The sequence below is a fragment of the Schistocerca cancellata genome, chromosome 3 (assembly GCF_023864275.1).
Source record: "Schistocerca cancellata isolate TAMUIC-IGC-003103 chromosome 3, iqSchCanc2.1, whole genome shotgun sequence".
Classification (NCBI taxonomy): domain Eukaryota; kingdom Metazoa; phylum Arthropoda; class Insecta; order Orthoptera; family Acrididae; genus Schistocerca; species Schistocerca cancellata.
Window position 1 is genome coordinate 577943100 of NC_064628.1, and position 22269 is coordinate 577965368.

Consider the following 22269-nt stretch of genomic DNA (forward strand, 5'->3'; position numbering starts at 1 on the left):
CATTATTTTCTGGATTTCAGCGTTAATATCTCGAAAACATGTTGGAATAGCGGTACGTATGTTCCGCCTTGCAAACGTACCTATTTCAAGAGTGTGTCACTGAATCAACAACAATGTCTCTTGGATAGGAAACAGTCCCTCAAAAAGCCATTGTATGTTATCAGAAATACGGATCGTCGTCTGGGTCGTGAAAGAAGTCAAAGACAGACCATTAAGCATTCCCTAACTACACTGTCACCATTATCTTCGTCTTAACGGAAACACATGGTTGCAGCTTTCTATGTAATGGCTGATGTCACTCTAGTTTTCGCTACACGTGACACGGTTAGAATGCACGCTGGACAGTTTGGCTTGCTGACAGCAGTTAGCGAGGAGTTTTTCATAAGTCATCCAGCCCTCCGGTGTACACGACGCTAGGTGCAAAACACCGCAAGAAACACCGCGCTATGGAAGAGTGCAAAGTAAGCAGTAATTCTGATTGTGATATGATGATACACCCGTCGTAAATGCCGACATCACCTGTAGATGATAACGACTTTTGTATGATAAATAAGTGGAGAAGGAGATCTCAGACAGTTTTCCGTATAGTGTGATTACACGTACTTCTGCTACGTTTTCTATGGGTACTTCTTATGCGAAAATATTTGTGACTTATTTCTTGAAGCTGGTTATCAGAGAATGCACTACTTATGTCACATAAATGTAAACGACTCTCTTACTAGAAAAAGCTCATTCGAAAAGATGTTTGTCTTTTAGCCATAGTTAACAGCACGAAGCGGGAACACGTCACCCTTACATGTTGTAGGAGTTTTTTCTGTTGCATCCCATTTATTGTAAAATTTTAATTTTTATACAAGTATTTCGTACAAGATTCTTGTGTAATAGTAACATAATTTAATTTACTTTAATATTGCTACTTGCTGGAATTCATGGGGGAAAATAAATACCAACATTCTATATGGTGAATATGTCGAATTTCAGGATACAGCTAGACACAACATGATTAACGAAAATGTTAGATTTGAAGATATAATAGAAGAACTTGGAAGTGATGGGAAGTTCCAAACACAAATGAACATTATCTTCAATGTCATCGCAATATTCTTTTCAACAATGTCTTCATACGCCAAGATAATTGCTCTGACGGTACCTGAACACTGGTGCCATGTTCCAGGAATAGAAAACACAAATTTAACTCTGGAAATGTGGAAGAATCTTACAATACCAAGGCAAGTAAATACAACGTTTTATTTAGTTAAACGCTTATTTCTAGTATATGGAAAAAGTACTCTTGAACGGTATAATAAGAGTAACATGCAATATTTGATAACTTTTGGGTAGTTTAGTTCGTCAGTGACAAAATTACACACTGAAATTCATGGTGCTTCACATTAATCTGACCACAAACTATGTTCGACGTCAACGTGCAATAACCACTCGCAGATTGCAGGTGGCAGCACTAGCAGTGTTAGATATGTAATGCATGTAGGGGCATGAGGAAAACAGTGCAGACTTTGCTGCAATGCGAAGAACAGTTCAAATTATCTCACGTCCAAATGGGCGTGGTCATTGGCTTTCGGGGCAGGGCCGGAAGCATTTCTGAAAGGGCTAAGACTGTAAATGTTCGCTCACCACAGCGGTTAAGGCACACCGCACCTGGCAAAATGGCGCTATCCAAAACCGGAGCCAAGACAATTATTTTCTTTCTGTTTTTCTTTTCAAGTTATCGGGCTTTTGAGTGGTTTGACGTGATCCGCCACTAATTCCTCTTCTGTGCCAGCCTCTTCAACTCAGAGCAGCACTTGCAACTTACGTCCTCAATTATTTGCTGGGTGCATTCCAATCTCTGTCTTCCTCTACACTTTTTACCCTCTACATCTACCTCCAGTACCATGGAAGCTATTCCCTGATATCTTAGCAGATGTCATATAGTCCTGTCCCTTCTTGTTGTCACTGTTTTTCACATGTTGTTTTCTTCTCAGAGTCTGCGCAGAACCTCCTCGTTCCTTATCTTATCTGTCCACCTAATTTCAAAGATTCGTCTCAAATGCATCGATTCTCTTCTGTTCCAGTTATCCCACAGTCCATGTTTCACTACCATACATACAATGCTGTTCTCCAAACATACATTCTCAGAAATATCTGGCTCAAATTAAGGCCTATGTTTCTTGCTAGTACACTTCTCTCCTCGCCGGAAATGCCCTTTTTGCCTGTGCTAATTCGCTTGTGATGTTATCCTTCCTCCACCCGTCATTGGTTATTTTGCCGCCTAGGTAGTAGAATTCGTTAACTTCATCTGCTTCGTGACTGTAAATCCTGATGTTAAATTTCTCGCTGTTTCCATTTCTGCCACTTCTCATTACTTTCATCATTCTTCGATTTACTCTCAATCCATATACTGTATAATTCATTCCATTTAGCAGGCCACGTAATTCTTCTTCATTTATACTCAGGACAGAAGTGGCACCATCGAATCGTATCACTGATGTCCTTCCGCTTTGAATTTGAATTCCACTCCTAAACTTTTCTTTTATATCCATCTTGGCTCTTGTACATATTGTATATCCACTCGTGTCTCCCTATAACTTATCCTTATTTTTATCAGAATTTTGAACATCTATTACCATTTGACATTGTCGAACACTTTTTCCGGGTCTACATATCCTATAAACGTGTCTTGATATTTCTTTTGTCTTGCTTCCATTTTCAACCGAAACGTCAGAATTGCCTCGCTGGTGCCTTTACCTTTCCTAAACCCAAACTGATCGTCCTTAATACTTTGTTAATTTTCTTTCCCATTCTTCTGTATATTATTCTTGTCAGAAACTTGGATGCATGAACTGTTGACCTAATTGTGCGACAACACATGTACTTGTAAGGTCTTGCAGTCTTCAGAAGTGTGTGGATATGTTTCTCTGAAAGTCAAATGGTATATCGCCAGATTCATACATCCTACGTGAATAGTCATTCTTTGCCACTTCCTACAAATACTTTGTAAATGCTGATGGAATATTGTCTATCCCCCGTGCCCTAATTGATGTTAAGTTCTCCAAAGCTCTCTTAAATTATGATTCAAACACTGGTTCCCCTATCTCTTCTATCACATCAGACAAATCTGGCCCCTCGCCCCCTCATAGATGCCTTCAATATACAATTTATTTATTTACACGCCAAGTTCCGTAGGACCAAATTGAGGAGCAAATCTCCAAGGTCATGGAACGAGTCAGTACGTGAAATTACAACATAAAAGTAATAACGTACAGAAATTAAATGTATATGAACCCAAAAAAACTCAAGACATAAGTGTAAGTACACGCAATCAACAGTATACCATAAGAATCAGCTTAATTTTTCAAGGCACTCCTCGACAGAATAGAAGGAGTGACCCATGAGGAAACTTTTCATTTTCTATTTGAAATCGCGTGGATTACTGCTAAGATTTTTGAATTGGAGTGGTAGCTTATTGAAAATGGATGCAGCAGTATACTGCACACCGTTCTGCACAAGAGTTAACGAAGTCCGATCCAAATGCGGGTTTGATTTATGCCGAGTATTAACCGAGTGAAAGCTGCTTATTCTTGGGAATAAGCTAATATTGTTAATAAGAAGTGACAGTAAGGAATATATATATTGAGAAGCCAATGTCAAAATACCCAGACTAGTGAACAGCGGGCGACAAGAGGTTCGCGAACTTACACCACTTATAGCCCGAACCTCCCGTTACTGAACAAAAATATTCTTTTAAAATGGGAAGAGTTACCCCAAAATATAATACTATAGGACATAATCGAATGAAAATAAGCAAAGTAGACTAATTTTCGTGTCAAACATCGCTTGCTTCAGATACCTTCAAGTAGTAAAAATGACAGCATTAAATCTTTCAACAAGATTCTAAACGTGGGCTTTCCACCACAGTGTACTATCTATTTGAACACCTAGAAATTTGAACTTCACAGTTTCACTAATCATATGTCCATTCTGTGAAATTAAGAAGTCAGGTTTTGCTGAAATGCGTGTTAGAAGCTGTAGAAACTGAGTCTTAGTAAGATTTAGCGTTAGTTTACTTTCTACAAGCCACGAACTTAGGTCACACAGTGCAGTATTTGAAACCGAACCAATGTTGCACACAACTTCTTTTACTACCAAGTTAGTGTCATCAGCAAACAGAAATATTTTAGAGTTATCCATAATACTAGAGGGCATATCATTTATATAAATAAGGGAAAGGAGTGGCCCCAACACTGATCCCTAGGACACCCTCCATTTGACTGTACCCCATACAGACCCACATCACAGCCATTCTCAACACTGTGTCTATTGTCAAAATAAGAGGTCAACTAATTGTGAGCTGCTCCCCATATTCTGTAATGGTCCAACTTCTGGAGCAATATTTTGTGATCAACACAGTCAAACGTCTTGGTTAAACCAAAAAATATGCCTAGCGTTCGAAACCATTTGTTTAACCCACACAGTAACTGACACAGAAAAGAATATAGCACTTTCAGTTGTTAAACGACTTCTAAAGTAGAACTATACATTTGATAGCAAATTATGTGATATAAAATGATCAATTATCCTTACATACACAGATTTTTTGCATAACTTTAGAAATGCTGATGGCATAGAAATAAATCTAAAATTCCCTACAGTTTCTCTTTCTCCATTTTTTATAAAGCTGCTTTACTATTGAGTACTTTATTCGTAAGGAAACTGAGCATTCCTAAAAGGAAAATTACAAATATGGTTAAGTACAGGGCTAACATGGGCAGCTCAGTACTTTAATATTCTGCTAGACACTCCATCAGATCCATGATTCCCTGTCGAAAATAAATTTTTATGTAATTCACCAGCAAAGCTCAGAAAATGATTGTTAAATACTGTACATACATCTGATTTATCAGTAACAGAAATAATTTTAATACGAACTGACTTTATATCGTCGACCTTGTGCTGCTGAACAGACACTTCCTTCACATCTGATAATATGGTTTTAATTTTATCATGCGAATTAGCTATTCTATTTGCGTACCACATACTCTTTGCCTTCCTAATAACATTTTAAGCACTTTACAATTCTGTTTGTAATGGACCTCTGTAGCTTCATTGTGACTGCTTCTGACATTTTGATATAATTTCCGCTTTGTTCTACGTGATATCCTTATACCATTGGTCAGCCACCCACGCTGACTTTTACTGCTAGTATCAAGTTTAGAACGTTACTAACGGAAAGCAACTCTCAAAGAGCACGAGAAATGTGTTAAGAAAACATATTTATGAACTAGGTTATCGGCAATATAAACATTGTTCCTTGACGAGTTTTAAAAAACTCTCTATTGCCGTTGGATTAACTTTCCTACATAGTTTGTAATTATTGTACCATTTGTTTGAGTACAAATGGCTTTTAGTGATACAGTGTATCATGGTCTGAAAAGCCATTCACACTTTTACTAAAAGAATGCCCATCTGGTAATGAAGAACGAAGAAAACTATTGTCTGCGGCTGTGCTACTATTCCCCTGCACCCTAGTTGGAGAAAAAACAGTCTGCATCAGATCATATGAATTTAGGAGCTCTAACAACATCCTTTTTCTTGCACCATCATGTACAAAATTATACTGAAGTCACCACACATAAATAATTTCTGGTACTTTCTATAAAGTGAATCAAGAACCCTCCCTAGCTTGAACAGAAATGCTCTGATATCAGAGTTAGGGGATCTATAAACAACAACAATTAGAGGTTTAGTTTCACTAAATTCAACTGTCTCTGCATAACATTTAAATATATGTTCAGTTCAGTTCCCTGATACGTCTATGTACTATATGTACTCAAACGGAATTCTGTTTTTTACGTACATGGCCACTCCCCCCACCGAGAGAGGTGGCGCAGTGGTTAGACACTGGACTCGCATTCGGGAGGACGACGGTTCAATCCCGCGTCCAGACATCCTGATTCAGGTTTTCCGCGATTTCCCTAAAACACTCCAGCCAAATGCCGGGATGGTTCCTCTGAAAGGGTACGGCCGACTTCCTTCCCCACCCTTCCCTAATACGATAAGACCGATGACATCGCTGTCTGGTCTCCTTCCCTAAAACAACCCCAACCCACTCCCCCATCCTGCAAGGCTCTCGCTGAAAAGCAGGTAGATAATCTGTATCCTGGTAAGGGAAGCCTGTGAACTGTCAAATTATTTAAGTGGTGCTCTGATATAGCAATAATTTCACAGTCAACATCTATAAGCAGTTCACTAGCTTTATCTCTAACACCTCTTATGTTTTGATGAAATATGCTAATCCTTTCTCTACTTGGAAACATGACGTCCTCTGAAGGTGATTCGTTAGTTAGAGGGACTTTCCTTAAGCAGGTATACCTATCAGCTGTCCTCAATCTGAAAACAACAACTACTACAGGAATTTTTCCATGAGTGATCCCACCACCACCCAGAGCAGTGTCACCTATAAGCTGTGCCAGCCTCTCCTTCCCATACCTATTGAGGTGCAGGCCACTCCTAGTGAAACCCGTTCTACTGATGGACTCAACTGGCACCACCACAATGTGACCCATGCCCTCTGCCATTAGTACCTTCTCCAGCCCCATATTAACGCGCCTAACAGCCGCAATAAGATAAGGCCTATCATAACGCTGAAACAGCTGCACGAAATGCACTACCTGATCCTTTTTCGTAAATTCCTACATAACTCCCGTATGCTGTCGGTCACCTCAGCCAACTCTGCACTAGGCTTCACAGTGTTGGTGACCTGGTACTCACTCCCCAACACTTTCTGTAACTACTGGCCCACACCTCTACCATGTGAACTACCTAGCAGCAGAACCTTTTTCTTCCTGTTACAGTATGCAACTGACTTAGGCCTCCTAATTTCTGAGGAATGCTGCATGTTTCCTACACCTACAGCTACAAGAGGCTCCATTCAACTTTTTCCTCCTCTGAGTTTAACAGCGGAATTCCCGTTTCACTTTTAATGGTACTACCCTTGCTTTTAATTTCACCGAAGGTTGTATTGACTTTCCTATATGCTGAGTCACTCCGTCCGACAATCATTTCTTTTTCGATTGCTTCACATTTTTCATGCAGCCATTACGCGATAACTTCCCTACACTTCCTATATACACTCCTGGAAATGGAAAAAAGAACACATTGACACCGGTGTGTCAGACCCACCATACTTGCTCCGGACACTGCGAGAGGGCTGTACAAGCAATGATCACACGCACGGCACAGCGGACACACCAGGAACCGCGGTGTTGGCCGTCAAATGGCGCTAGCTGCGCAGCATTTGTGCACCGCCGCCGTCAGTGTCAGCCAGTTTGCCGTGGCATACGGAGCTCCATCGCAGTCTTTAACACTGGTAGCATGCCGCGACAGCGTGGACGTGAACCGTATGTGCAGTTGACGGACTTTGAGCGAGGGCGTATAGTGGGCATGCGGGAGGCCGGGTGGACGTACCGCCGAATTGCTCAACACGTGGGGCGTGAGGTCTCCACAGTACATCGATGTTGTCGCCAGTGGTCGGCGGAAGGTGCACGTGCCCGTCGACCTGGGACCGGACCGCAGCGACGCACGGATGCACGCCAAGAGCGTAGGATCCTACGCAGTGCCGTAGGGGACCGCACCGCCACTTCCCAGCAAATTAGGGACACTGTTGCTCCTGGTGTATCGGCGAGGACCATTCGCAACCGTCTCCATGAAGCTGGGCTACGGTCCCGCACACCGTTAGGCCGTCTTCCGCTCACGCCCCAACATCGTGCAGCCCGCCTCCAGTGGTGTCGCGACAGGCGTGAATGGAGGGACGAATGGAGACGTGTCGTCTTCAGCGATGAGAGTCGCTTCTGCCTTGGTGCCAATGATGGTCGTATGCGTGTTTGGCGCCGTGCAGGTGAGCGCCACAATCAGGACTGCATACGACCGAGGCACACAGGGCCAACACCCGGCATCATGGTGTGGGGAGCGATCTCCTACACTGGCCGTACACCACTGGTGATCGTCGAGGGGACACTGAATAGTGCACGGTACATCCAAACCGTCATCGAACCCATCGTTCTACCATTCCTAGACCGGCAAGGGAACTTGCTGTTCCAACAGGACAATGCACGTCCGCATGTATCCCGTGCCACCCAACGTGCTCTAGAAGGTGTAAGTCAACTACCCTGGCCAGCAAGATCTCCGGATCTGTCCCCCATTGAGCATGTTTGGGACTGGATGAAGCGTCGTCTCACGCGGTCTGCACGTGCAGCACGAACGCTGGTCCAACTGAGGCGCCAGGTGGAAATGGCATGGCAAGCCGTTCCACAGGACTACATCCAGCATCTCTACGATCGTCTCCATGGGAGAATAGCAGCCTGCATTGCTGCGAAAAGTGGATATACACTGTACTAGTGCCGACATTGTGCATGCTCTGTTGCCTGTGTCTATGTGCCTGTGGTTCTGTCAGTGTGATCATGTGATGTATCTGACCCCAGGAATGTGTCAATAAAGTTTCCCCTTCCTGGGACAATGAATTCACGGTGTTCTTATTTCAATTTCCAGGAGTGTATTTCCCTCCTCAGCGACTTTACTTCTTTACTCCTGAATTACTCCGACGATTTTTGTACTTTCTTCTTCCATCGATCAACTGCAGTATTTCTTCAGTTGCTCAGGGTTTCTTCGCAGTTACCTTCTTCCTTTCCAACTTCTGCGGATGCCCTTCTTAAAGATGTTCCTTGCTGTTCAACCGTACTGCCTATTGCGCTATTCCTATCGCAGTATCTACAGCTTTAGAGAACTTCAATCTTATATCGTCATTTCTTAGTAGTTCCGTATCCCACTTTTTTGCGTTTTGGTTCTTCCTGTCTGATCTCTTAAACTTCAGCCTACTCTTCCTCACTGCTACGTTAGGATCTGCGTTTGTCTACTCCTGGGTACTCCTCACAATCCATTACACGATTTCGGAATCTCGGTCTGTCCATGACGTAATGTAACTCCACCCGTATCTCCCTGCCTTAGCAATTATACCTCCTCTTGTTATGATTTTTGAATCGAATATTCGCTATTACTAGCTGAAATTTATTACAGAACTCAACAGTCTTTCTCCTCTATCATCACTAGTACCAAGTCTATATTCTCCCGTAACCCTGTCTTCCGCTCTTTCCCCTACAACTGCGTTCAAGCCCCCATGACTATTAGATTGTCATCTCCTTTCACGTATTGAATTACCCGTTCAGTATCCTCATACACGTTATCTGTCTCTTCTTCTTCAGTTTGCGATGTCAACATGTGTATCTCAACTATCGTTGCCGACACTGGTTTCCTGTCGATTCTTATGAGAACAACCCCATCACTTCACTCAACTGTTCAGGGTAACACTCTGTCCTACCGTCCTATTCGTAACGAATCCTACTCACATTATAACGTTTTGTGCTGCTGTTGATTACCCAACGTTCATCTAACCAGAAATCATTGTCTTCGTTCCGCTTCACAACACTGACGTCTACTATATCTAGACTGAGCCTTTGACTCTCCTTTTCAGGTTCTCTCGTATCCCTTCCACATTCAAGCTTCTGACATTCCACGCCCCATCTCGGAGAACATTATCATGGTCACTTCTCTCTTGTCAGTCTCCTCATGGAGACACGAATGGGGAAGTATTCCAGAATCATTTGCCACTCTAGGGATCATCATGACACCTTTAGAATTAAAGGCCACATGTCCTACGGATATTCGCTTTGAAACTTCCCCTTAGAAAAATTAAGAATGACTGTGCTCCTAAACCTCTACGTTATTTGATTTTCAAACAGCTGAGCAAAACTTAACGTCCTCAAACATTTCTCTCTTTACTTATTCTGATCAACAGTAAACTGCCACACAATATTTTTTTTAGCGCAACGCAGTCTGACTTTCAATAATTCCTACAAAAGAATGGCCCTGACTAACAATAACCTATACCTTTCATGAATCACTTACATCACAAAAATCTTCGTTACTCGAACTACTGCAGTACAGCGAGCGTCAATACTGCCAGCTAAATAACTTCTAACTACTGAAGGCACTAACTACTGATGGGCATAGTTAGCAAATGAAAGATTTTGATAGAGAACAAACAATGTATTTACCTTAATAGTGTTCAAAAGTCATAATATACCGGGTGATCAAAAAATCAGTATAAATTTGAAAACTGAATAAATCACGGAATAATGTAGATAGAGAGACACAAATTGACATAAATGCTTGGAATGACATGGGGTTTTATTAGAACCAAAAAAATGCAACAGTTCAAAAAATGTCAGACAGATGGCGCTTCGTCTGATCAGAATAGCAATAATTAGCATAACAAAGTAAGACAAAGCAAAGATGATGTTCTTTACAGGAAATGCTCAATATGTCCACCATCATTCCTCAACAATAGCTGTAGTCCAGGAATAATGTTGTGAACAGCACTGCAATGAATGTCCGGAGTTATGGTGAGGCATTGGCGGTGGATGTTGTCTTTCAGCATCTCTAGAGATGTCGGTCGATCACTATACATTTGCGACTTCAGGTAACCCAAAGACAATAATCGCACGGACTGGGGTCTGGGGACCTGGGAGGGCAAGCATGACGAAAGTGGCGACTGAGCACATGATCATCACCAAACGACGCGCGCAAGAGATCTTTCACGCGTCTAGCAATATGGGTTGGAGTGCCATCCTGCATAAACATCGTACGTTCCAGCTGGTGTTTATCAGCCAGGCTGGGGATAATGCGATTCTGTAACATATCGGCGTACCTCTCACCCGTCATGGTAGCAGTTACAAAACCAGAATCACGGATTTCCTCGACGAAAAAAGGCCCGTTAACGGTATTTTAGGTTCTAATAAAACCCCATGTCATTCCAAGCATGTGTGTCAATTTTTATCTCTCTATCTACATTATTCCGTGGTTTATTAAGTTTTCAAATTTATACTGACTTTTTGATCACCCGGTATATATGAGTTCATGACATCCAGTCTTACAAATTTCCTTTCCCTGAAGGACACATGTCCAGATCGTCAGCTCTCAAAACTCTGCCATCTCTCTCCCCACATCCACCACTGCTGGCGGCCCTCTTCCAACTGCGCAACGATACGCGCTGTTCACATCCAACTGCCCAACACTACAATAGCGAATGTTCCTACAATGGCAACCAGACACAGATTGGACACAGCACAGTCAGTGATTTTCATACAGACCGCTACGTGGCGTTACCAATATAAAAACATAAGCAGCCTATTGCTGATTCTTTCGCCTTTAGGGGCAGTTTCCCATCCACTTTGTCTACACCTCCGCCCTCTTCGACAACGCCGTTGGCAGAATGCTGCTGTTGAGCAACTGATCACCCTGATGAACCAAGGGGCTACCAGCAGCGTCTTCTCAACGAACGTTCAGTGAACGTTGCTGCGTATGGGCCTCGCGCACCCAAGCTAACTGCTGTCCATCGACGACGAGGGCCGGAACTTGCGCACTAGTACCGCAGCTGGACGTGGCCCGCTGGCGAGTACGGTGCGAAATGTCTGAAAGCAAACACTCAGCAGCAGTCGCCAGAAGCGTCCCGGCTAGGGACGTATCCTGACCCGTAAAGTCCCGAATTCAAACTCAGTCAGAGTCTGTGGGGCCACCTGAATCGGGTTTTCCGCGGAGCTCATCCTCAGCCGGGAAACCTAGCGCAGCTGGCCGCAGCGCTGGAGTCGTCATGGCTTCTCATCCCTGTCATTGGCTCTCTCCCTGTACATCTCGCAGCGGTCAGCGCTGCAGAAGGTGGTTATTCAGGGTTTTGGCAGGCGCGTCTCGAATTTATGAGCGTGACACTGTTGTTGTTGTTGTGGCCTTCAGTCCTGAGACTGGTTTGTTGTAGTTCTCCATGCTGCTCTATCCTGTGCAACCTTCTTCATCTCCCAGTACTTACTGCATCCTACATCATTCTGAATCTGCATACAAGGGAACCTCCCCATCGCAACCCCCTCAGATTTAGTTATAAGCTGGCACAGTGGATAGGCCTTGAAAAACTGAACACAGATCAATCGAGAAAACAGGAAGAAGTTGTGTGGAACTATGAAAAAAACAAGGAAAATATACAAACTGAGTAGTCCATGCGCAACATAGGCAAATCAAGGAGAATGTGAGCTCAGAAGCGCCGTGGTCCCGTGGTTAGCGTGAGCAGCTGCGGAACGAGAGGTCCTTGGTTCAAGTCTACTCTCGAGTGAAAAGTTTACTTTCTTTATTTTCGCAAACTTATGATCTGTCCGTTCGTTCATTGACGTCTCTGTTCACTTAATAAGTTTAGTGTCTGTGTTTTGCGACCGCACCGCAAAACCGTGCGATTAGTAGACGAAAGGACGTGCCTCTCCAATGGAAACCGAAAACATTTGATCGCAAGGTCATAGGTCAACCGATTCCTCCACAGGAAAACACGTCTGATATATTCTATACGACACTGGTGACGGCATGTGCGTCACACGACAGGAATATGTTGTCGACTCACCTAACTTGTACACCTGGCGAATGGGTAAAAAGATTCTTCTACCTTGCCCGATTTAGGTTTTCTTGATGTGATAATCACTCCCAAAAAAAGTGATCGCATCAGACGGACGGACGGACAGATAATAATTGTCTGAAAATAAAAAATTAAACTTCTCACTCAAGGGAAGACTTGAACCAAGGACCTCCCGTTCCGCAGCTGCTCACGCTAACCTCGGGACCACGGCACTCCTCAGCTCACACTATACTTGATGTTGCCTATGTTGCGAATGGACTACTCAGTTTGTATATTTTGCTTCTTTTTTTCATAGTTTCACACAACTTCTTCCTGTTTTCTCGATTGATCTGTGTTCAGTTTTTCCAGCCCTATCCATTGTGCCAACTTATAAATAAATCTGAGGGGGGTGCGATGGGGAGGTTCCCTTGTTAGTGTATTCATCTCTTGGTCTCCCTCTACGATTTTTACCCTCCACACTGCCCTCCAGTACTAAATTGGTGATCCCTTGATGCCTCAGAACATGTCCTACCAACCGATCTCTTCTTCTAGTCAAGTTGTGCCACAAACTCCTCTTCTCCCCAATTCTATTCAATACCTCCTCATTAGTTATGTGATCCACCCATCTAATCTTCAGCATTCTTCTGTAGCACCACATTTCGAAAGCTTCTATTCTCTTCTTGTCTAAACTATTTACCGTCCATGTTTCACTTCCATTCATGGCTACACTCTATGCAATTACTTTCAGAAACGATATCTTGACACTTAAATCTATACTCGATGTTAACAAATTTCTCTTCTTCTGAAACGCTTTCCTTGCCATTGCCAGTCTACATTTTATATCATCTCTACTTCGACCATCATCAGTTATTTTGCTCCCCAAATAGCAAAACTCATTTGCTACTTTAAGCGTCTCATTTCCTAAGCTAACTCCCTCAGCATCACCCGACTTAATTCGACTACATTCCATTATCCTCGTTTTGCTTTTGTTGATGTTCATCTTATACCCTCCTTTCAAGACACTGTCCATTCCGTTCAAGTGCTCTTCCAAATCCTCTGACAGAATTACAATGTCATCGGCGAACCTTAACGTTTTTATTTCTTCCCCATGGATTTTAACGCCTACTCCGAACTTTTCTTTTGTTTCCTTTACTGCTTGCTCAATATACAGATTCAATAGCATCGGGGAGAGGCTACAACCCTGTCTCACTCCCTTCCCAACCATCCCAACCACTGCTTCCCTTTCATGTCCCTCGACTCTTATAACTGCCATCTACTTTCTATACAAATTGTAAATAGCCTTTCGCTCCCTGTATTTTACCCCTACCAGCTTCAGAATTTGAAAGAGAGTATTCCAGTCAACATTGTCAAAAGCTAGTGTTCCTTGACTGTTTGATGCCTTTCTGATTATTTTATGACAAAGAAAACTACTTTCGAGTTATGATACGAATTTATCAAATGCTAGAAACGTAGGTTTGCCTTTCCTTAATCTTTCTTCTAAGATAGGTCGTAGGGTCAGTATTGCCCCACGTGTTCCAACATTTCTACGGAATCCAAACTGATCTTCCCCGAGGTCGGCTTCTACCAGTTTTTCCATTCGTCTGTAAAGAATTCGCGTTAGTATTTTGCAGCTGTGACTTATTAAACTGATAGTTCGGTAATTTTCACATCTGTCAACACCTGTTTTCTTTGGGATTGGAAATATTATATTCTTCTTGAAGTCTGAGGGTATTTCGCCTGTCTCATACATCTTGCTCACCAGATGGTAGAGTTTTGTCAGGAATGGCTCTCCCAAGGCTGTCAGTAGTTCTAATGGAATGTTGTCTATTCCCAGGGCCTTGTTTCGACACTGTACACTGTAAAATGAATAATGAGATCCCCTGTCTGACAAGTTTGCCACAAGACTCAGAAATGTGGCACGGAAGTAAAGTGAACCCATTACTAAATTTTGTTAGAAATTCAACGGAAAGCGAATGCTGCGGAGATAAATATTTGCTTCATGCATTGGAAGCAGTTGGAAAGCTAGTGACGTGGTGCTAAAATACGAATTGGGATTGGGAAAGGGACGGCACGACACAAACGACATTCGATGTGCTGTAAGACACAAGCACTGTTCTTACTGATAAATTCGTTCTGTGGGGCACAGCTAAACCATCATTTAATATTATCCCACAGGACACTATTGAAAGAAAATTCACGAACTATGTTTACCTAATGACTTGTCTTTCTCCAAGATTGTCTATGATTCAAAGTGCAAATGTGGTCGAACTGCTCTCCAAGATTTTCAATGATTCGAAGTGCAAATATTGTCGAACTGAGATATTCAAAGAGTTTCTTTTTCCAGTTTAAATTCTCATCAGTACGGACACCTAAAGGGGACCGCACTGTGGTTTAGGTCGAAAACAATCGATTTTCGGTTTTCATCATATTTCGATAGATTAAGGTTTTATTTAAATATTCTGAAAAGGATTTTGCTGAAAAAAATTTTTTCGAGCATTTAAGGAGCAGTTTCCTACCACGTCTGTTTATGTGCCACGCCCACTTTTCTGTCATCCACTTTTCTGCATATATTTTAGATCTTTATATCCCCTACATTATACGTTAGGGTTTTTTTTAACTCCCGAGTTTGTTGGGTATCTTTGGATGCAACGGTCGGTATTCTTTTGTTTCTGCTGTTTGTAAACAACACGCTTTCAAACACGCGGTTAGTTTTGTTCAAGTGTGATTGTGAGTAGTTGTTATACTTACGTTTGCAGTGCTTGTTTACGTGTGTTTGTTGTGTTGCAAATGCCACTCTTAGTCGAGCACCTCTTCTGAAGTCCAGTGATTTGCTGAGGATATTATAGTTGTTCAAGTTGGATACTGTTCTACAGTACATCACCTCAGTAATATTGTAAACGTGATGCCAATAGCGGAAGAAGTCGGTAGTTATTAACATCTCTCCAATCATCTTTCTTATAAAGCTGTTTAGCAACGGCGTATGCAATCTCTCTGGACAAATGCCCTGCGTGAGTGATGCACTACATATTTCAGAAACGGCACCACATATAGCGTGGGAACTAGTCGTGAGTACTTAGTATTGACATGAACTTTTGCTTTTAAAGGAAGTGAGTGAGACAATCGTAGCTTTTTCAACATGCTGCTGTTTTTCTCCTTGAACTGGTTTTCCCGTATATTTTCTATTATAGTTATTAATTGACTAATAAACGTCGCTCCTGCCTGTTACCAGTCATTAAGAGACGGTTCAAAGACACTACTTATGTTAACCTGTTGTATGAGCTTTTAACCTGTCTCCCGTTTCACTATTGCATGTAGACTTAAGTCTGGTTCGTAATTACAGATTTATGAAACAATGTGCATATTACTTCAGTTTTGGTAACTTTTCTTTGTAATCTTGGGTAATATTTACGGTGTGAAACTGTTATAGGATCTTTACGTCTTTCCCTAGGATACTTTAAGACAACTAGTGTTCCTTGACTGTTTGATGCCTTTCTGATTATTTTATGACAAAGAAAACTACTTTCGAGTTATGATACGAATTTATCATAGAACAGATCCACCTATATGTCAGTATTTTGCTCACTATAAATTTTTTGTCACGTTACCGCTAGTGAACTGTTTTTGAAAATGTGTGTTCAAATGGCTCTGAGCACTATGGGACTTAACTTCTAAGGTCATCAGCCCCCTAGAACTCAGAACTACTTAAACCTAAGTAACCTAAGGATATCACACACATCCATGCCCGAGGCAACATTCGAACCTGCGTCCGTAGCGGTCGCGCGGTTCCAGACTGTAGCACCTAGAACCGCTCGGCTGCCCGCCGGCCGAAAACGTGTGTGCTAGAGCCGTTATTTAATATAACTAATTTCCACTGAGGGGAACCTGTGCTGTAAGGTCTCGTTTTAATCATCGTAACTGTGCCTCATGATCAGACAAAGTTTTTGTAACTATGTACACAACTTACTTGCTGATTTGAGCTTACTTGTTACAGAAAGAAAACTTTACCAATAAAGGTTCAATTGTCTTTCTCTACCCACGTTGGAAAGAACGCTGACGTTAAACTGTAGGATGCAAATAATTTTTGCCGAGCATTTCGTGTATCAAAATCTATTGGGAAAACTATTTTGGTATTACCGTGTATATTTACTACTTATTCTTGTGGTCTGATCCACTGAAGATCTATGTACATTTAAAGTGAAAAATGAACCACTTTTCAGTATTAATTTGTAAGCACGGATTTCTATGTGCTAACTTTACAAAATCTACTTGCTTCAACGTTTATTAATTTTTGCTGTGCCTTAATTCTGTTAGTCTCCTAAGAGTAGTCCTGGTTTCTTCTGTGGTGTTTTGGCTAATATTTGCCTTTCGTTTCTGCATCGTGTAGCTGAAGTGAGCTCAAACAATTACTGCTCGTCAGGTCCTTCTTGTGACTACCTGTGTCAACAGAAAGTGTCGGTTTCTTTCCCGTTACAAACAAAATTATTTTTAAAGCGGACATTCGATTGAGCAGTCCCGCATTAGTCTTGTGGTTTTTTTTTCTGTATATGCATTAACAGAAACAGTAGAACTCGGAGAATAGCCAGTACTCCAGCAACGACAGCACTGGCCTGACCCGACTGATTGCTACCGCCTAGTTTGTGCAGCGCTACAGGGTAGCTGCTGGATTGCTAATTATTCTTCGTGTTTTACTGTCCAAGTTGATACATATAGATTAAACGACTATCGGCACCAACTAATTTGACAGAATACTATCGAACAGGCACGAAAAATTCTGATTTAAATATAATTTTGTTCGTAATGGGGAAACAAATCGACGCTTTCTGTCGTCACTGGACTGACTCCAGTTACACAACGCGAAAACAAAATTGCGAACATCTGCCGAAACACCAGGGAAAACGTGCGTGACGATTCTTAAGAAGTTCCTCCTTCACTAGTGTTGGTTATGTAGAAAGTTCGAGTATTATTATACGTAAATTGAAGGTATAGGGGGGTCGGGGGGGGGGGGGGAGGAACGTTAAGGGATTACTGATGTCAGCTGCATCGGGACATTACGTGGAATCAGCAATGACGAGTGAAGATGTATGCCAGACCGGAATTCGACCACGGAAGGTGCGATAACCACTGCACCATCCGCGACACAGCGTTATCGCACATGTCCGAAAGAACAGACACCACGCGTTCATATAATTAGTGTATAACGTTTTGTACACGCCACTTTAGAGCTCCTTCGTATTTTCCTGAAATTCATGACATCTTCACTATGTATCCCGTACTTCCCAGTACTTGTAGCACTTTACTGAAATAATTTTGTGACTACAAAAGTTCGTGCTTGTTCGCTTGTTTACTGAAGATCAGCAAGTCTGGACACTAATGGAAAACTTGTCTCGTGTTCCAAGTTAGACAGCAACAAGAGTATTGTCGGCAGCAACAACAGCAACAAAACAACAACAACAGTGATTAAACTGTATCATTCATCTTTAACAGTGTAACTACCTTACTCAGTACACGTTTCCCAGTCTGTATGAACACTCAGTTTGCAAGCCATCACTATCCAGTTTTAACTTGTGCAGTTGATAACTGACGAGTGTTTTTTCTTTCAGGTGTATTTGGGCTGCATAATTTCAGTTACCACATAGTCGTTCTTGTGAAATTCAAACGCTGAAGTCAGTTTCTCACTTTACTGAAGACTGGTAACCTTGTTCCTAGCTTAATGACACTTTTTACCACTAAGCAATTTCGTCGCACATTACGCCGACTGCATAAACAATTTCCGTCGCGATAGCGCCCCGCTGCTCTTTCGCAACGGTCTCGTTAATCTCCTCCTTCGTTGAGCCTGTCCTACGCTTCCATTTACGTGTACTGATATGAGTTAAACACCACACTTTTCTAGCTAAAGAACTAACAAGAAAACACGTGTTGAAATTCGTAAACTTATCAGGTTGAACACAGACTCACATAAAATAGACTAACAGTTAATTTCGGCCGGCCGGTGTGGCCGACGCCGGCACGGTAACTCAGCGTGTTTGGTCAGAGCGTTAGCTGCCCTCTGTAATAAAAAAAAAAGTAGCTGAGTTAATGGATCAACGACAAACTGAAACGGGTGTCTTGCGACGCCCGCCCCGAGCATATACAACGAGCGAAAACGAACAAAATGAGATTTAAAAAAGTGGTTCTAGGCGCTTCAGTCTGGAACTGCGCGACCGTTACGGTTGCAGGTTCGAATCCTGCCTCGGGCGTGGATGTGTGTGATGGCCTTAGGTTAGTTAGGTTTACGTAGTTCTAAGTTCTAGGGGAAAGATCACCTCAGATGTTAAGTCCCATAGTGTTCAGAGCCATTTCAACCATTTTTTATTTAATTTCGTTCAGCTCATATTCTGATTTAGGAGAGCAGTCGGTTTTCAGAATCCTGGGCAGAGCCAACTGAGAACATATTTTTAACGATTAGTGAAAACCGCCTCTGCTGTATGATCACGCATTTCTTGTGCTCAGATTTGTTTTGTTCTTAGAACATCTTCAGCTTGCCGGGTTGTGCTAAAGTCGTGGCATAAGTGGTGTGATTGTCGTATGTAACACACCACAAGACGTGTGTGATTATACAGCTGAGGTTACCTTCTTTAATCATTAAAATCAGCTTCTGGTGTGGTCCTGAACGTTATGAAGATTGCTGCGGGCATAGTAGCTTACTAACAAAATAAACTAGTTACGTTCGAAGAAAATGTTCCTCAAGAGATGGAGCATAGGAACATTTTCACCACGAAATTGAACTGAGTCGTTCACGCCTTTCGGTAAGAACCTGTTGCGGGTATCAAGCAGAATAATTTTGAGAAAATCGAGCAAAACAACGTAAGCAACTTGGATAAGAAATGTTGTAACTATACTGACGGAAAGAAATGGCAATACTAAGAAAGAGTTATGCGACAGAAACGAAAGTTGGTAGGCGTGTTTGTACGCGTGAAAGATGATCTCTACTAAAATTTTGCGCCAGTCGCTTAAGAGTGGCGCTTGTAGCGCCAATGTCAGGATGCCAATCAGGTTTCCTTTAAATATACGACGTAACGGCAGTGAGCGTTAGTTACCTTTGAAATTGGACTTGGTGAGCTGGTGGTAGACAAGAATATCTTTTAAGGCGACAAAGACGCCATGAAAAACAATTCACTGAGTTTGAACGCGATCGTGTAATAGGTCTACTAAAATCTGTGAACCAATTTACCTGTAAGAGGAACTAAATAAATTTCGAACAGCGTTTTAAAAAAAAGTGGATACACTGATAGAGAGATAGATCGGGCACTCCATCCCAGATGAAAAGTGTACGAAGACATACAACAACAACAACCGTCGGCTGCGAAGGTTTTTCTTCCATTTATCCACAATATTACGGCCGTATTGGGAAAGTTCTGGCCAAGTTTCGAGTTGAGACAGTTTTTACGGTTGAAACAGTCTTTACACCCACCAAGAAGATTAGTGAATGTTTAAGATCGGCGAGAGATGCACGACACCCTTTTACAACCCCTGCAGTGTAAAAATTCCTTGTATTTGTGGTAAGGTTTATACACTCCTGGAAATTGAAATAAGAACACCGTGAATTCATTGTCCCAGGAAGGGGAAACTTTATTGACACATTCCTGGGGTCAGATACATCACAAGATCACACTGACAGAACCACAGGCACATAGACACAGGCAACAGAGCATGCACAATGTCGGCACTAGTGCAGTGTATATCCACCTTTCGCAGCAATGCAGGCTGCTATTCTCCCATGAAGATGATCGTAGAGATGCTGGATGTAGTCCTGTGGAACGGCTTGCCATGCCATTTCCACCTGGCGCCTCAGTTGGACCAGCGTTCGTGCTGGACGTGCAGACCGCGTGAGACGACGCTTCATCCAGTCCCAAACATGCTCAATGGGGGACAGATCCGGAGATCTTGCTGGCCAGGGTGGTTGACTTACACCTTCTAGAGCACGTTGGGTGGCACGGGATACATGCGGACGTGCATTGTCCTGTTGGAACATCAAGTTCCCTTGCCGGTCTAGGAATGGTAGAACGATGGGTTCGATGACGGTTTGGATGTACCGTGCACTATTCAGTGTCCCCTCGACGATCACCAGTGGTGTACGGCCAGTGTAGGAGATCGCTCCCCACACCATGATGCCGGGTGTTGGCCCTGTGTGCCTCGGTCGTATGCAGTCCTGATTGTGGCGCTCACCTGCACGGCGCCAAACACGCATACGACCATCATTGGCACCAAGGCAGAAGCGACTCTCATCGCTGAAGACGACACGTCTCCATTCGTCCCTCCATTCACGCCTGTCGCGACACCACTGGAGGCGGGCTGCACGATGTTGGGGCGTGAGCGGAAGACGGCCTAACGGTGTGCGGGACCGTAGCCCAGATTCATGGAGACGGTTGCGAATGGTCCTCGCCGATACCCCAGGAGCAACAGTGTCCCTAATTTGCTGGGAAGTGGCGGTGCGGCCCCTACGGCACTGCGTAGGATCCTACGGTCTTGGCGTGCATCCGTGCGTCGCTGCGGTCCGGTCCCAGGTCGACGGGCACGTGCACCTTCCGCCGACCACTGGCGACAACATCGATGTACTGTGGAGACCTCACGCCCCACGTGTTGAGCAATTCGGCGGTACGTCCACCCGGCCTCCCGCATGCCCACTATACGCCCTCGCTCAAAGTCCGTCAACCGCACATACGGTTCACGTCCACGCTGTCGCGGCATGCTACCAGTGTTAAAGACTGCGATGGAGCTCCGTATGCCACGGCAAACTGGCTGACACTGACGGCGGCGGTGCACAAATGCTGCGCAGCTAGCGCCATTCGACGGCCAACACCGCGGTTCCTGGTGTGTCCGCTGTGCCGTGCGTGTGATCATTGCTTGTACAGCCCTCTCGCAGTGTCCGGAGCAGGTATGGTGGGTCTGACACACCGGTGTCAATGTGTTCTTTTTTCCATTTCCAGGAGTGTATTATAATAACTTAAAAATTGTTAAGACGCGCCTAACCGAACAGAAAAGAAACTGTCGTCTGGGAAGCACTGGCGAATATTGTGCAGCGGAACATGTTTTTGAAGAAGATGATCATGAAATGAAATTTTGTGAAACGAGAGTGCTAGCTAATACATCGCATTATTATGCACGTATGTACAAAGTAACCATGGAGATTTATAAACATCACAATAATTTTAACAGAAAAGAAAGGGGCTGAACGACAGATAAGATATGGCGGCCGACTTCGTACCAGCAATGTGACAATCTATACCTTTAATAGAGAGCAATCACTTTGGTCAGAGAGAGTTTTACCCTCGACAGCACGTGAGCGCATGACGAGTGGTGGCATCCTCTATGCGCTCTATGTAAACGAGACCTACAGCCAGTCGTAGACTCACCTCGGAAGATGTTCCCCGCAGTTGGCAGCGAAACGTCAGGATGAAGAATTTCTATTGTTCGACCACCGCCTCTTAGCCCGGAAGTTTTAATTAGTGAAGACACTGACCGAAAAAGTCTACATGTTACGATTACTATCTGGGCTTCTACAATGTCATTAAAGCAGCATTGTAGCCAGTGGCTACATCCAAGGACACAACGATAAACTCAAATAATAACAGAGCAAAAAATTTTATTGCAAAAATGCGAAACTATAATTAGCAACTGGGCTTACATAAAGTAATTTGGGTAAACTAGGCTTACAATTTCATTTATATAGCAGTGTAAGGTGTGGTTACGTCTACAACAATGTATTCGAATAATAACGTAGTAAAAATAAAAAATATAACATAATTGCT

The 22269-nt window shown here is 43.0% G+C and overlaps 1 protein-coding gene across 1 annotated transcript in view; it reads left to right on the forward strand.

Annotated features, from left to right (window-relative positions):
- Positions 1-323: 323 nt before the first annotated feature.
- Positions 324-22269, forward strand: part of LOC126176820 (solute carrier family 22 member 7-like) — a 122617-nt gene continuing 100671 nt past the window's right edge. The window contains exons 1-2 of the mRNA XM_049924003.1: positions 324-461; positions 982-1229. Of these exons, the coding sequence (XP_049779960.1) occupies positions 447-461; positions 982-1229 (263 nt within the window). The 5' untranslated portion in view covers positions 324-446. The remainder of the gene's footprint in view (positions 462-981; positions 1230-22269) is intronic.